Source organism: Triplophysa dalaica, chromosome 1 (assembly GCF_015846415.1).
Source record: "Triplophysa dalaica isolate WHDGS20190420 chromosome 1, ASM1584641v1, whole genome shotgun sequence".
Taxonomy (NCBI): domain Eukaryota; kingdom Metazoa; phylum Chordata; class Actinopteri; order Cypriniformes; family Nemacheilidae; genus Triplophysa; species Triplophysa dalaica.
In genome coordinates, this window is record NC_079542.1 from 2,624,521 (window position 1) to 2,641,912 (window position 17,392).

The 17,392-nt window shown below is 36.5% G+C and overlaps 1 protein-coding gene across 5 annotated transcripts in view; it reads left to right on the plus strand.

Annotated features, from left to right (window-relative positions):
- camk2d1 (calcium/calmodulin-dependent protein kinase (CaM kinase) II delta 1) overlaps positions 1–17,392 on the plus strand; it is a 47,126-nt gene that overhangs the window by 23,298 nt on the left and 6,436 nt on the right. For 2 of the 5 annotated variants that reach the window (XM_056757671.1, XM_056757655.1), the window contains exons 5-15: positions 772–837; positions 5,573–5,645; positions 8,671–8,773; positions 9,134–9,217; positions 10,005–10,099; positions 10,455–10,577; positions 11,506–11,589; positions 11,806–11,848; positions 12,214–12,248; positions 16,196–16,240; positions 16,552–16,600. In XM_056757671.1, the coding sequence (XP_056613649.1) occupies positions 772–837; positions 5,573–5,645; positions 8,671–8,773; positions 9,134–9,217; positions 10,005–10,099; positions 10,455–10,577; positions 11,506–11,589; positions 11,806–11,848; positions 12,214–12,248; positions 16,196–16,240; positions 16,552–16,600 (800 nt within the window). Of the gene's footprint in view, positions 1–771; positions 838–4,286; positions 4,360–5,572; positions 5,646–8,670; positions 8,774–9,133; positions 9,218–10,004; positions 10,100–10,454; positions 10,578–11,505; positions 11,590–11,805; positions 11,849–12,213; positions 12,249–16,195; positions 16,241–16,551; positions 16,601–17,392 lie in introns of all 5 variants that reach the window. The other 3 variants (XM_056757663.1, XM_056757681.1, XM_056757686.1) reach the window with 3 other exon arrangements.

Here is a 17,392-nt window from a genome sequence, read left to right on the forward strand (position 1 = left end):
AATAGGGTTGTCAAACGATAAATCGCATCCAGAATAAAAGTTTGTGTTTACGTTACATGTCTGTGTACTGTGCATATTAATTTTGTATTTATAAATATAAAAACCCATACATGGATTTATTTTAGAAAAATATAAAATTGAATAACGTTCAATATAATATATATAATTAAAATTATTGGTAAATCAAGATAAGTACATGTAAATATTTCCTAAGTATATTTACAGGTATGTGTTTATAAATACAAAGTTAATATGCACAGTAAACAGACAGATTCTGGATGCGATTAATTGTGATGAATCGTTTGGCCGCCCTAAAATAGAAACTTGATTTTGGAAATGTAAATTATTAAAATAAATGTGTCACTTCATGAATAAAGTTATGCTGTTAACTTGCTTAGAATTGTTTTTTGATTTTCCCTTACACTTTTAAAGCTTCCAATTATGACCCTAAAATCAACCCTGTCCCTTACAAAATTGTTAAACCACGCTAACCACAAATAAACCACATAGTTTTACTACAGTAACCATAATTTAATCATTCTATTTGTGGTAAGACTGTGATTGTTTTTTTTTTACAACCCATCAAACAATAATGTTTGCAAATAGTAAAACCAAAGTTCATTTTCGTAAGCGATGCCAGTCAACCCCTGATGTCCAGAAACATTCTGTGTCCACGTTCTCATTACGGCTAATCTTGATGCATTATTTTCTTTAAATTGTGACTACAGAGGTCTGAAATGAAACTTTCTGATGTGTGTTAACGTTTCTCAGAGTCACGGGAGGGGAACTGTTTGAAGATATTGTGGCCAGAGAATACTACAGTGAAGCAGATGCCAGGTTAGTGCATGTACTTACATCCATGAATAATCTAAAGAAAGTACAAAAAACGGATTAAATAAACAACACGGGTTGTTTCGCAATGTGGTGTAACTGTCATGTGTAGCTTTAAGGAATTATGTGTGATTGGTAGAAGGTAATCTTGATTGACAGCTCTATGGTTTCTTATTGATTAGTGTGTGAATACAGTCATGTACTCACAGTGAAAGTCTAGAGGCAAAGATTATAAGTAAACAAAGCCAACACTTCAATACACATGTAACGTAAAACGGCCTGTGAAAATCACTTACAAAGCACATCTGATATTTGATCATGTAATGCTGGTAAACCACGCAATGGACGCAATTCACAGAAATGAACTTAATCTGAAAATAATCACGTGCATCAGATTTGTATTTTTAACATCTTTCTCTTTAGACTTTCAGTGTAAAGTACCGCAAACATGATTATAATATATGATCATTATATTATAATACTGCTCATGTGTGAATCGTACATGTATCTGTTTTTTGACGATAAGATGTCTTCATTGACTTTATTTGGACTCCAGTGCTCGACACTTTTAAAGGGATAGTTCACCCAAAAAGGAAGATTCTGTCATGATTTACTCAGGTTATTCCAAACCTGGTCCTCGAAGAAAGACATTTGGAAAAATGTTAGCAACGGACATTTTTGTGACATCGTTGACTACCATTGTAGAAAAAAATATTTTGTTATATTTTGAAATATATGATATTGCCAAGAACTTAGGATACATACAGTTGTAGGGCACCTTTGACTACCATTGTCATTTTTCCTAATATGGTAGTCAATGATGTTTTAGAAATGTCAGTTTTTATAATATTTCCAAATATCTTTCTGTGTGTTCAACGGAACAAAGAAATGTATTCAGATTTGGAGTAACGTGAGGGCAAGTGATTCGTGACAGAATTTAATTTTTTTCGGGTGGAATATCCCTTTAATGTCGTCATTTGTTATGGATTTACTTGCTTCAGACTTTTTCTTTGTGTGCTGCTTGTGCCTTTTGGAAAATGTTCACTTTTGTGTCACTGTGATACAAAAACCAAAACAAATGTTTCATAAAAGTAAACTTTTATATATCCGATTGATATCAAATGTTATATATTCACTGCAAAAATCCTTTTCTCAATGAGTTACTTTGCAATGACTTTTAGTACAAGATAAATACATTTACATTAAGCAGACGCTTTTATCCAAAGAGTTCTGGGAGCAATAAATGATATGTCATACAGGAGCAATAACACAATAGGTGCTAATACAAAGTTACTAGTTTCAACAAAAGTCAGAACAATACCTGCTGAGAGAAAGAGAGAGGGTTTGTTTTCTTTCTTCTTCATTTGTCTGTCAAGTACTCGCAGAACAGAATACACTCACCTGCTAAAGCCGTGTCATCATATGAAGAGTTTTGTCATTGAATATATCTTGAATATGAGATGTCTAGTGTATATTGTATTTTAGCACTAGCAGATTTCAGTTTTATTTAAAAAGATGAAATAAACATCGGCTTTATTAAGACATGGCCAGTTGTCCCTGAGGAGGTTACTTTTGTTCCGCATATGTATTTCAGTCTGTGTCGACGAACTCATTGTTTTGAAATATTGAGAATAGGGAAATGTGTTTCCATATCACCGTGCACATTTATTATGTTGGAACTACAACACGAGTAGGGATGGGTATCGTTAAGGTGTTAACGGTACTACTACTTTTATCGATACCACTTAACGATCCGGTACTTTAACGGTACTCTTATCGGTACTTTTTTTGTGTTTTTTTATGAAAGACAAAACTAAAGCTGGAGTTTTTTTTCACTATTTAAAACATTCTTATTCTTTACATCCGTTGACCTAACATAGCTTAATGCAGGTAAAATATGACTCATCCCCGCCTATTATTCATAGAGAATTAAAATAAAATGCATGTGGTCCTAAATTTGTTTGAGTTTTTTGTTGTTTTTGTTTAATAATAATAAAGAAATGGTATTCCAATTACGTGTTGTGGCTGGAGATCTTCTCTTTTGTGATCATGTGTGTAGTGTAGAACATATTTCCTTCATTTGTGTGTTTGTGCATTTAGTACTTATGATAAGGGACATAATATGTATAAACACACAAACACAAAAAAGTTTATGTATTTCATCGCTACAAATACATTTTTTAGGTAAACTCTGATTTATAATTTCTAAGGCATAATTTATTATTATTCATCCATTTTAAATGCAGTACTGTGAAAGCATATTTTATGTTTAAGATTTATTTAGGCTACTGCTGATAAATATGTAGGCTATTTTTTTATGTGATGTGTGTTTATTAAATTATTACATACTAATTTAAAGAAATCTTATGCAATGTTTATGTCTGTGTTATTTCGGAAGACTGCTAGGCTAGCATACGTACCTGAGGACGTGGATGATGAACTATTAGCTAGCAGGCAGTCGAAAACTTTGCATTTATCAGTCTGCACATAATGCACTTTAGATGTAACCAGACTTTAGACCGTCTGATTCTCTCCGCAATCGTCACTCTATTAAGCGCGAGCTCTCGTGTTGTTTGTGCGCGAGCTCTGTGTAATGTACGCGCGAGCTCTGTGTAGTGTTGCACAGACGGACATTTCGCATGCGAGATTGCGAATATCAAAAATGCAGGTAAATGTCTTTAATATTATCGCAAATTAGACATGGTTGGTCAATTAAAATATGCTAGTTAACGTTTATTTAGCAATAAGAAATAGTAAATGTTTTTCTTAATTTCTCCAGTACCGACAGCAGAACCGTTAACGGCAGAGTTTATCGATACTTCGGTCTTTTATAATTTAGCCCCGAGACCGATAAAGTACCGAGTTTCGGTACCCATCCCTAAACACGAGCACACTATACATCATCGCATTGATTCACTATAAGTTTGTATTCTTTACATTATGCACGCACACGCTGATTGCCAACAAAACACAGACACAAGACTTAGTTTGACTTACCCCCTGAAGTTCATGTCCAACATAGTGGGGACATACTTGTGCTGGGACTGCACAATCTATCTTTTCCTGGATAATTGTCCAATAAGGGACTAAGAACCCTCTTTACAAAATGGAAATCAATGTTCAAAAAACACTTTCCGAAACCTGTATGAACCCTAATGGAGTGAAAATACTACGTCATACAACATTAAGCTTGAGAAGCCAGCTCGTTTAACATTTTTAAAGAAATCAGAATGTATCAAAATAGCATGTGACCTCCTCCTTAAGGATATTCATCCTGGAAAACGAGACCGAGATACTCATTCAGAATAGGATTTCATGCAGTTCAAAGTTCTGGCTATTGCTCCAAAAGTGTTGCTTTTTGTGTGCACTGTTTGTTTTTCTGTCATTTGTTTTCTGTGTGTGCTGAACTGTTCTTTCTCCTCCGGCTTCTTGGCTGTGTCTCTTCTTCCTGGCAGTCATTGCATACAGCAGATTCTAGAGAGTGTTAGTCATTGTCATGTAAATGGCATTGTACATCGAGACTTGAAGGTTAGTACGACAGGCTCTAAACCACCAGTAAGCCGCTGGTCGTCGTGTCAGAAGCTTGGCCTGTTACTCACCCTCTCCTGACCTCCGGAAACACGTCTGTACACCGGACGGGGTGTACGGCGGTGATCTGAGGGACAGAGAATGCAACCCAGATAAAGAAATGTGCATGTAGAACCTCAGTAATGTGCAGAGTTTGGGAGCTGTGTGTTTGACTCGGAAGTCAAGGTTTCAGACGTCAAGCACACAGACGCCCTGATGCACTTCAGCATTGAGACTTGGAAGAGATGAACAGCAGAGGTGATCATGACCGGGACCGCTATTAGCTTTCATAACACAAATTTTACTTAAATGTTTTGATCATGTACAGGAGGTCTGGATGATATTTAAAATTATAGGAATAAAAAAAATCAGGCTGAACAAATTCAATACAAGCACAATGTATTTTTATATAAAATACATTCTTCAATTGGAAAAATTTGTTTAGTTTATTAAATAAATAGATTTTTTTTCTTTAATATAATCAACACTGATGAGGCCATTTTAATATTTAGTGATTTCTATTCAATAGTTTTCTTAATTTGATCTTGTCATGTGTTAACTCTTTAAGCCAAAATCAAACATATCAATATTTTTCATATTTGTTTGCACTGGAGGCTTTCGAGTACCAAAGAAAATTCCTTTATTAATTTAATACATTTTTTATTTTATTTATTTAATTTGTTTAGCACGTTTACTTATGAAAAAGCCAACCAACGTGCTGCTTAGACTAAAAGTAATGAATGATGCATTTTTATTCATTTTAAAAATAAAAATAAATGCAGAAGGAGTATTTGAATAGTTCAAACTAATTGTTTTGCTTTTTTATTTGTTTTATTTTATTTTGTGTTCTTTTTGGCCTGAATTGACCTGAAATTATTTTTACTAACGTGATTTAGTTACTTGGCAACAATGGCTGTTCAGATGATATTTTTTGTCTAAAAATAAAGGGGAAAATGATCAACGTTGATAGGTCAGCTGAAAAACCTCAAACATGTCACTTGACTCACGATACAATCACTGATTTTGATTCACAACCAGCACTGAAGCTGTGAAGCTCATGTGGTCATAATCGTCTTATTCTTCACCTCTGAGGTCAGACTCTCCCGCTCTCAATGCTGCGTGTGTGTGTTTGTGTGTGTGTCACTAACCCTCGCCCCCTGGTGTCTGCATGCAGTCATTGCATTCAGCAGATCCTTGAGGCCGTTCTTCATTGCCATCAGATGGGAGTAGTCCATCGTGACCTGAAGGTGAGTAGAGATGCTGGAGGTCTCATAAACCAAATACTTCTCCTCCTGCTTCTTTTCTTGAACTTCTCACCTGCCTCTTTCTTCCCTGGGCCCTCATACACTGATCCAAGACCTTGTAGTTTCAACGGTTTTGAGGTGTGAACCAGAGCCTTTTGTGACTAGAGTTCCATAGTTTTAGAGTTTAACTAAAGAATAATAAATCATATTTATGGATTTTTTTAATTATTTAAAATAATTTTTAGTCATTAATAATTTAATAATAATCTGAGTTTGATCTGGAGCTTGTTGTGTGTTGAAAGGAAAGTCACGTGCCGGTTGTCATGGCAACGGCGAAGCAGCTTTGATGCGGCATTTCATTTACATACATACCAACTCTCCCCCGCTAATTCACCTTAAACTTTAGCGCTTACCTTTTCCGTTCACTAGTATCTGTTCAAGTGAAACCCAGGAAATTTGTTTCATTGATGCTAAACGCGTATAATCCGCTGGTTTCCGGTGGGTTCATGGGGTTTAGGTGGGTTCTGTGTTTCGATCCATCTTTAGACCCAAACCCCGGCGAGAATCTCTGGTCATTTGCTAATCAAATGAGGCAGGTGCAACCAGGACATTGTTTCTGTCCACTAATAATCTTCACCTGCATTTGCATCGCAACCATATTCTGCTCGACGATTGGCTGCTTTGTACTGTTACCATGGTGAACTGTGACTTACACATATAAAAAACGGCAAACGAAAACCAAGCAGAGAGATACAAGAGCAAAATAAACCCTGTTTTGAATATAAATGAGTGCGTATGCCGCAGGATTGGTTTATAATTGGGTGCCTCACATAACCGTCAACTGTAGTGTTTTTAAACCTAACTATAATAAATATTAAACTTTACTGCAGTTTATTTTCCATCTCTTCCTTCCTGTCTTATTTTAAAGCCTTTTTTTATAATCTGTGATTCCCTTCATCATTTTATTTATTTGAGTATTTGGCATCAGACAAAAGTGAATATGTGAGATGCATGACGTAACGACATTATTATGGAAGCAAAAGGCAACGTTCTCCATTAACCGTCATTAAAAGTAGCTGTGCACCTTGATGGCAAGAATTTTTTCAGCTGGAAAAAAAAATGACACAAGCATCTGTTAAAGAGTTGAATACTGTGAATGTCACTTGAAAGATAGTAAAGCAGTGGTCTGGTTAACAACTTGAGTAATGAGCTGTTAGTATTTTGCTCTTAGCAAGTCTGCATTTCATTTTGATTGTGTAGTTAACACCAGCGCTGTGAAGGAGTTGCCTAACAGTCATTTACAAAAGCAATATAGTGCAATGATCAGTCATGTGGGAACTAATGCTGTGCTTAGCGTTTGATATGCAGAAGGTTTAATTGTGTTAATGTGTCGAGCAATAATGTACTATTTGATTCTCCTGTTAAAGCACACCTCAAGGGATCCACTCTCCATTCTCTGCTCTGTTTGTCATTATCACTTTTATCTTCACTAACAAAAGAAAACATCAGGCTCTTCTTTATTTCATCTCTCTGTGATTAGCTTCCCACAATTCTTCTGTTACCGTATCTAATGCTGACAAGTCCCTAGTTATGGCTTCTTAGGTATTCATCAAACCCCAAAATGTTATTCTTTGGTGTGCAACTCGCCCTAGCAACCGCATATCGATGCCCTAGCAACCACCCAGAGCAAACTAGCAACCGCATATTGATACCTAAGCAACCACCCAGACCACACTACGTACCGCGTACCGATGCCCTAGCAACCACCCAGAGAGCACAAGCAACCACATATCGATGTCCTAGCAAACACCAGGAGCAAACTACCAACCTCATATGGATGCCCTAGCAACCACCCAGAGCACACTAGTAACTGCATATCGATAGCCTAGCAACCATACAGAGCACACTAGCAACCGCATATCGATAGCCTAGCAACCACCCAGAGTACACTAGCAACTGCATACATCAGTGCCCTTACAAAAGCCTCATGTAACATAGCAACGTATACTGGTCCATTGCATCTTTAACAGCCTAGCGACATGTCAGTGGAGTGTTGCACATGCGAGCATCTCTCTCGTTCTCTTCAGACTGTGTAATAATTCACTTTCTTCATGACAATAGGGTCTGTAAGGTATGCACAAGCAATGGCTGCATGACAGTTTGAATGACATCACCTGTAGCATGTAGCATCTTGATCTGCACAATGACGACGTCACTAATTGCACCTGACAAACTCATAACAAACAGTATATCATGTTTTAATTCTCTGAATGTTTCATGGGTTTGGATTAAAATGCAAGAATGTCTCCCCTCACACAAGAGTCTCATTATACATTCAGTTCAGTCATTGATGCTTTGATGTTTTAACTGAGGTTAACTAAACTAACATGAAACATTTGTAATTTAATATAAAATAAACCTTATGAATGTATCATGAAAGCTCATATGAAAGGGACTCTATATATTTACTTTGTTCTTTCTTTTTCTTTTTTTCATTCTTCATTCTTTCTTTCTTTCATCCTTTCTTTTATTCTTCCTTCCTTCTTTCTGTCATGTTCAGAACTACACACTGTGGTTTCTAGTCTGTAAGGGTTATGCACATATGGCTGTAGATCAGTTTCAGTAACTTACATTATGTTCGTACTGTCTTTCATGAGGCAATAATGAAGTTTCAACATAAGGAATGAAGCACATTTTGTGTTTGATGGTTTTTAAATGTAACCAGTTTGTTATATCTTTTGACTGGGTGACAGTTTTAAATGAACACCTGGAGTCCTTGCATAACCCTAAAGGCTAACGTCACATTATGGGAGACTTTGGTCAAAAATGTGCTACATAAGAGCCCTAGATATAATATTTCTAATATACATTTTGCATTTAACCTCATTGAGAAGTCTCTTTTCCATTGTCTGTAGAACTGTGAAGTGTGCTCCTTGTTCATTTTTGACCCAGGTCTTCTTATGACTGGACTGATTTCTATTCAATAACCTGTATATATAACCTAGAGATGTTTTTATGACACCCAAAGCCAGAGAATCTTCTTCTAGCCAGTAAGCTGAAGGGAGCAGCGGTGAAACTGGCTGATTTCGGTCTGGCCATCGAGGTGCAGGGAGACCAACAGGCTTGGTTTGGTTAGTACGTTGTGTTGTGAATGATTTTATTTGTTGTCATATTTGATCATCTTCAGCGTAGTGAGTCTTTGTGTAGAATATCAAACTTTTATTATATTCATTTCCACTCTGATGTCGTTTGTATATATTTAGTTTGATCTCTAGGGCTCTCTCTCTCTCTCATTAAATGCTCTTCTGCCTCATGGGCGTGATGGGACATCAGGGACAATGTTATTTTAGAATTAGGCTGTAATACTAAAATGCCTTAAGTCAATTCTTCTTAAGAGAATTCATGGGAACTCATTTTCTAGACCATTAAAAAAAAAACTGAACTAACTTTTGCAGTGAAGTTTAAATGAGGTTTGTGCCTTTTCATTGTAGGTTTCGCCGGGACTCCAGGTTATTTGTCTCCTGAGGTTCTGAGGAAGGAGCCGTACGGCAAACCGGTGGACATGTGGGCATGTGGTACGGGACAAACTTTCACAGATTTGCCAAAGGCAGCCATACTGTACTTTAAGTCTTAACTTTCTTAAAGGGGCCCTTCAACCACAAATTAAAATCTTAAAGAGACAGTACACCCAAAAGTCAAAAACCTATTTTCTCACCCACATGAGTCCTATCACTTGTCTTTTTTAGAACACAAAAAGAAACATTCACGCAAATGTGATTTTCTTCTGATGGTATAATGTGAGGAAATATGGATTTACAAAGAAAAATCTTATTTGAATTACACAACATTACATTAAGATTTTTATATTATTTAGTTTCATTTCTAATATTTTGGCGGTTTTGGATCATTCCATCACATCATAAAATTGCGCCTTGTCACAAACTTTTGTTATCTATTTTCCAAATACTTTCCACATACGTGTTTCATCTGATATTTCTGATTTAAAGCTTGACATGTCTTGTTTATTAACTTCCACAGCCCTTTACTCTGAGAATCTGATAAACTGTGAAATGAAATCCAGCATAAAGTGAGAGTTTGTGAAATGGAGAGCAGTTGTTTGGCAAATGATGTTCTCCGCTCTGGTGGAATAGCAACACTTCTATCATTTAATGGGCACTCATTGTTAAAAGTTAAAACGCACCACAGCTTTGCATCTTTGGCCAACCTTTCAAAGGGAAAAGACTTTCAGTAATATAGCCAAATAAACATCACACAGTTAAACAACAAATATAGTCTACGTCTTTCTTTCTTTGGTCTAAACGGATTTATAGATTTCAGATTGTTGTCTTGTTTTCTTGACAGGTGTGATTCTGTACATTCTTCTTGTGGGTTACCCTCCATTCTGGGATGAAGATCAACACCGCCTTTACCAGCAGATTAAAGCTGGTGCTTATGATGTGAGATTTCTCTCATCAACACGATCACATAAGAGTTTATTTGCTAAATACATTTGTGAAATCAATTCAACCAATTTGGCTGTTCAGTAAATCTGGATGAGACTGAATTATTTCCTTCCGTCCTGAGGTCTTAAGCATTCCATCGTCTTAAAATCTCTCCTGTTATTTATTAACAGCACATGCAGGACTTCCTGAAAGTGATGTGTGCAAATCACATGTGTAGTTAATGATTATTAAACTGAAACATTCCAGTACACAATCCGCACATTAGACAGAATTGCAGTATACAAATGAAATGTTGTGTAGTTTTGCCGTGCAAGCTCTGATGGTTGGGTTTGTCGTGGTTGTTTTACAGTTTCCATCTCCTGAGTGGGACACGGTAACACCAGATGCCAAAGATCTCATCAATAAGATGCTGACCATAAACCCGGCCAAACGCATCACTTCTGCCGAAGCCCTCAAGCATCCCTGGATCTGTGTATGTCTACACACACAAACACACACAGTCACATGCATACACCCACACATACATAAACACACACACATATACAGTCATTAACATGCATGGAATACACACACACATACAGAAGGATGTAAAAATAAAGCAATTCCATTTAAACTCCTAGGTTTTAGATAGTTTAAGAATTTGAATGTAAATCTAATAGAAATAGAGAGTGTTATATTCACTATTTTATATTCACGTATATGTCAGTAATGCAATTGAACAGATTTGTGAAACGCACCACAGTATTTTAACTCCTTTGTACGAAGGGTCAACAAGCGTTCATTAAAGGGGTCATATGATGCGAACACGTGTTTTTCTGTGTCTAAGTTGCAAATGCATATATTAGACACGTAAAATTGCAAAACTAAAGTGTCGGAATAAAAGAGGGATTCTATTTTGAAACCCCACCCGTGGGAATCTACGTCAGTTGGTGGTCTGATTTGACTAAGACCGCCCAAATGTATACACAAGTAAGGTGGTGTACCTGTCAGTAGAATTGAAGAGGAACATGATGATACCGGTCAATCTCGTCTTGCGCGAGGGTGGAAAATATTTGTCAGCTCGCGTCACTCACGCGAAAATAACAAACTTTTCCCGCAAGTAATAAAGAGCGTGGAACGAAGCATTACACTTTTAGATGTCACAATATGACATACTGTAGCGATATGAAAACACAGATGCTCAATATACAGATACAGTGTGTTTATTAATAATGCTGAGCATCTCTCCTCCAGGTAATATAGTTTATTATCTTTATAGCTGCTGAGAGAATTCTGCAACTTGATGCTTTAATACACGATGTGTGATCACATGTGATTTATAATCCTTTTACAACATGGCTCATCCAATCAGATTCAACGACTGGTTCTGTGATTCATATTTTTATTCTGTGTTGTCATAGCAACGCTCCACCGTGGCCTCCATGATGCACAGACAGGAGACTGTGGAATGTCTGAAGAAGTTCAACGCCAGGAGGAAACTTAAAGTAAGAAGCACGCAGAATAAAAATTTAAGTGAAGGTCATGAAGATTCGGTCTTTCACTTTAATTTCACTATAAACTTCGTCAAAGTTTTCAAAGACTTTTTCTTGGCGGTCTCATGATTTAATAGTTATCTAAATGCTCCGTGGGTTAATGGTTAGCAGTATTAATATTTGACACAGAGTCTGAGTCTGTCCGTGTACTTTCTGGACTCTTTTTAGGGCGCTATCCTCACTACCATGCTGGCTACACGAAACTTCTCAAGTAAGACATCGTCTTTGTTTCTTGTTTGGCATCTGAATGTTTATCACATTGCAGGTTAACCCAATATTTTGAGTACTATTATTAATTCTTCATTCCTTCATGAACTGATGCTTTTAACCTCGCTCTCTGGAACAAATGAATATTTGATATGCCTCTCAAGTCATATTTCATTACATTATGTAAATCTTTGAGTGTGAATCATGTTTATTCAGAGGTTTGGGGTTTTAAGGCCAGCGGATCATGAATATGGAAAAACACAATGAGCATTTATAGACATTTATAAGCATCTGTTTAACCCTTTATGACCTTTCTTCTGTCCGTCTGTCTATAATGTTTATTATAATCTTTTTTATTTCACTCAACAGGCAAGAATCCGTACAAGAAGCCCGACGGGGTTAAGGTGGGTTTACTGCACAACGCATTTTGTCGAGTTCATGTAAACTCTTAAGACACGCGTCATGCTTGGCTGCACATGCATGTTAGCTTGGCATGTTTTATGAGTGAGCATGTGCACCGTGGCTTCAGAATGCATGTATTTATGCATTTAACATGTCCTGGGCTTCAGACAAAAATAGACGCAAGTAGCACTACACCAACGTGTTCTTGTGGTTCGTGTCAGGAATCATTTTCATTAAATAACCGGTCGATGGTATGCTGGGTTTGGACTTTTAAACCGTGTGCATCTGTGCATAGTTGTGTCCCAAATGTCTAGCGTTCCACACTTTATTTGTATCTGCTTGAATGAGTGCATCAGCTGGGTTCTTGAAGTGCACTTCTTCTTGTCGGTACTTCAATATGAGCACACACTACTTGATATACTACAAAATGGCATAGATTAGCATGTATGTATGCGATTTGGGACGCAGTTTAACAGCTAACACAGTTACATTGTGACGATGTATCTGGACCGGACCATATTCGTTGCCATGACGTAACAAATAACATTCCAGCGACATAACTCAGTGATTCCCATATTCACTGTGATGACGAAACATTGGACATTGCTAGGACGTGGTGATTACCTCCTGAAGACGTTCCTGGGAATGACCATAAACGTCACAGCAACACATCAAATAAAGTTTCTGGGACGTGACATGTACGTACAAATGACCAAAGGGGCACATTGTAAAAAGTGTTTTTATCTTTTATTTAAACGCATCGTCCCTCACGTGGAGGATTAAATTTAGAAGTGTTGCTTTTCCACCAGAGCGGAGAACATCATTTGCCAAGCAACTGCTCTCCATTTCACAAACTCTCACTTTATACTGGATTTCATTTCACAGTTTATCAGATTCTCAGAGTAAAGGGCTGTGGAAGTTAATAAACAAGACATGTCAAGCTTTAAATCAGAAATATCAGATGAAACGCGTGTGTGTGGGATGGAAAGTGTTTGGAAAGTAGATAAATTTCTGATTTAATCTGTGCGTTAAAGATTCAATTTAATGCATAATTTGAGTAGTTTTCTGTCTAGATATGTATACAAAGTAGCAAATGATAAAACTTAACACAGCACTGCACATTAGCATAAGATATACATTTAAATACTGAAGTAAATGACATAAAAAACCAAATGCTTCAACACAGTGTATAGGATTTAAAGCAGATATTTATTAACAGAGATGAATAAACATTATCATTAAACTTAACGTTATATTCTTGTTTTACCACATAAGGTAAGCGGGATGTTCATTATTTAGATGCAACAATCTAAAGCTTCTTCAGTCGCACTCACGAACATCAGGGTCTGTTCATTTAAACACGCAAATTGATCGTGAAATATGTGTTTACTCTCTCATGTGTAAGGTATAAGAAAAGAAAATTAATAAACCGCTAAAGTTATATATCAGCCAGTCAGATAAACGAAATGAGCGTTAATGTTTAAATGATGTCAGCGTTCTGGACAGACGCTCATTTAATAAATACAAACCGTTTTATTGAACTTGTTTTGATAATATAAGATTTTACTCTGATCATGAACCATGGTTTTTCAATTTTAACTTTAGTTATTCTTATACATTTTCGTAAGGGTGGAATTTGTGAAACGAAATGGAACATTGCCAAGAAGTCCTCAGAATGTGGTCACAAAGTAATGACCAAATAAGGACCAACTGGCGACGTCATCAGAACGTACTGTGTTTGCTGGGTTGTGTCTTTGGACTTTAGTGAACAACAAAAGACAAACACAAGTGAGATGTGTGGTGTAGAGATGTGATGTCATTGTAGTGCTGTATGTATACAGTAGTGTCTTACTACTTTCTCATTACCAGCAACATGTGTATTTTTAGTGAATAGTTTGCAAAACTGGATGAGACGGTGGGTGTTTAAGTGCCCAACATTAAAAGGATGAGATCATGACAATAAAACACTTTTATATGTTCCACAACACCAAACTGCAGAAAAGGCGATCTGACTCTACAGAACTTGCATTGGTGAGAGGCGCTACAGTTTTCAACGTTGTTGTTTTAGTCTGTAGTTTTGTGCAGATGTGTGCCGCAGATGGGTATTTAGATGTAGACGCACGCCTGTTTCATTCTCCGTGGCTGTCGTGATGTATTTCTGCTTAAAGTTTTGAAGCGCTGCACAATATATTGAAATTATTGAAATATCTCAAAGAGAGTGTTTGCAACAGCTGAATTATTTCGTGAAGTGCTGCGTGTTAAAGTTTTAAGTGGCCGCAGATGAGAGAGACAAACTTAAAGCATTATCGAGTGTAACACATTATTTGGCAAATGATCACATATATTTTCTTAAAATGAGTGGATGATGAACATTGGGTCATCCTTACTTGAGTATGACATACTAGTATTGAGCAAAAAGTGTTTGTAAACAGATGTGTTGGACTTTTGATGTGTTGGATATTTCATAAGAGCTCAAGGCACATTGATGGCATCAGAATAATGATCACGTGTTGTTTTGTGTGCTCTAGGGTTAATTCATTTTCATGTTTATTGTTCTGTTGTTCTTTGATGTGGTCAGCACTATTATTGAATTCTGTTCTTTAAGACTTTCAGTTCAGCACAGTCTGGAGAGCAAAAGCATTTTTGTTTTGTTCGGTTTGCTTTGTTAGGTTTTTACAAAATACAAGCAGAACATAACAATAAAAAACGTGATTTTGCATATGTTTTCAATTTAACTTCTTATATTTAAGATTACTATGTTGATCTCTAGCCGGCATCACAGGCGCTTCATGGGATTTCTAAACACTGTTTTCCCAGCTTTTTGCACACCTTTACAATTCTTTGGAAACAAATATTTTTTTAACAAAACAAACAGGGATCCAATCATTAACCGCAGTATGATTATAAGAGTTCTGACTGATAATTCACTATGAAAGCTTTGTCTAGTGAGTTTTATCCCTGAAATCATTCCGTGGATACTTAAAGGAATAAAAATTCTGTCATCATTGAATCACCCTCTTGTCATTTTAAAGCCGTATGACACAAAAGATGTTTTGAAAAATGTCGGCCCAGGGTCCCCATTCACGTGCATTGGTATCCACACAATAGAAGTCAATGGGGACCAACGGCTTTTGGTTACAAACATTTTTCAAAATATCTTCTGTTGTATTTTGCAGAAGAAAGAAAATCACTTCTATAGTATGTATACAAAACAGATGCAAGTGAATGGGGACCACGGCTGACATTTTTCAAAACATCTTGTTTTGTGCTCTGCGGTAAAAGAAGGTCAAACAGGTTTAAAATGACAAGAGAGTGAGTATATGATGACAGAATTTTTATTTGAAGATGAAATATTCTACTATGAGAACAAAGCTTGTTCTTGGCACTTTTTATTTTTTTTGTGTTCTTTAAAGCAGACATGGCAGCAGAAAGACTTTTGATTTGTTTTAGGTCATCATGTATAATGTTTTCTCAACGCTATAATCACCAAGTTTGTTCAAGCGCACAAAGTTCACACATATACACACAATAACAAACTTTCAAGTTAAACGTCACCGAATGTTCTGATGGAGGATCTTGAGTTCTCAGATTGTTTCTTGCTTTGCTTCATGTTTTGGGTGAGTTTGCTCGCTTTAGAGAAAATGTAAGATAGCGATTTCCCACACATTGCTCTTCCTAAAGTTCACCAACTTTAACACTTTCATTTAAATAAACATTTTAAAATGCAAAAATCTGTTCACTCTTAAATGACACATGTCTGATAGAGCAAAACATTTGTTTCAAACAAAAAGCAAAATGACTTGAAGCTCAATCTGTATTCGACTGCATGTGTCATGTAATGATTGTAGTTTTGCACGCTTTGTGTGCTTTACCTCTGTAACTTCTCATTTAAACACTCTGTCTCTTAGTTTATTATTATTTCTTGTCTTTCTCTTCACGCGTGCATCAGGAGCCTCAGACTACTGTTATCCACAATCCTGCGGATGGAAACAAGGTGATGATGATGATGCTTGTGATGTTAAAAGGTTTCTCGGCTGTTTATTTTGCAATAACAAGCAGCTGTTCTTGATCTCTTATTTGAATAATATTAAAATATTAAACATCATTTTTGGTTGTATGGTAAGTATGCATACTTTGTGTTTTACGCACGGCTTTGAACTCAGCGAGTCTGCATCTAAATGAAACAAAAAGAGGACGAAGACTGCGCTCGGATGTGTTTGAATGAGAAACCTTTTGTGTGCTCGTATGTTATGTGTGAATGTAGATCATCATTTATTTACATGTTTGTGTTTTGATCTCATTCAGGAATCATCAGAGAGCGTCAACACAACTATTGAAGATGAAGATATTAAAGGTACAGCGTAACCTCGCCATCTTATGTCTGCTTTTTTGTTGTTTATTCATTCTCATGAAAAGAATGTTGCAATGCTAAGAATGTTGGGCTGAAATTCAGCTGAATGACTCTTATGCTACAGGTCTTGTTGTCTAGCCGATCTGATGTACATTCACCTCTGACCCTTCAGCTTTACAAAGTGTTCGCTTCATACGAGTGCCATTCTGTAGAAAATAACAGAAATTGGAGTGTTTATTTTAATAGCTGCTCTCTGATCAGTCATGTGTCCACAGAGCTGTTAATAACTGTAGATGACAGCTGGTCCACACACACACGCACGCACGCACACACGCACACACACACACACACACACACCTGTGAACTTTCTCTTCCTCTTTATTGTCATTTCAGTCCAGAATTTTGAAGCATTTATGATTAATGATATTGTGCGTACATGCAAACTATATTCACTCTGATCTCATGGAAATTCGTAAGTATTTTATAAGGTGGCTAGTTTAAATGAATGCGTTCGATGTGAATCTATAAAATCTTACGGCAACACTTTACAATAAGGTCTTAGATAACATTAGTAAATGCATTCGCTTACAATAAACAATTGAGTTTTTCAGCATTTAATAATCCTTTGATAAACCCTTTAATAAACGTTTGATTTTAATAATGTACTAGTAAATGCTGAAATTAACATGAACTAACATAAATAAATGCTTTGTTCGTTGTTAGTTAACTTGAAAAAAGCAGCAGCTGGGGCGTCTGAAATAAACGGTACAATAACAAGTTTTCCCTGTAAAATAA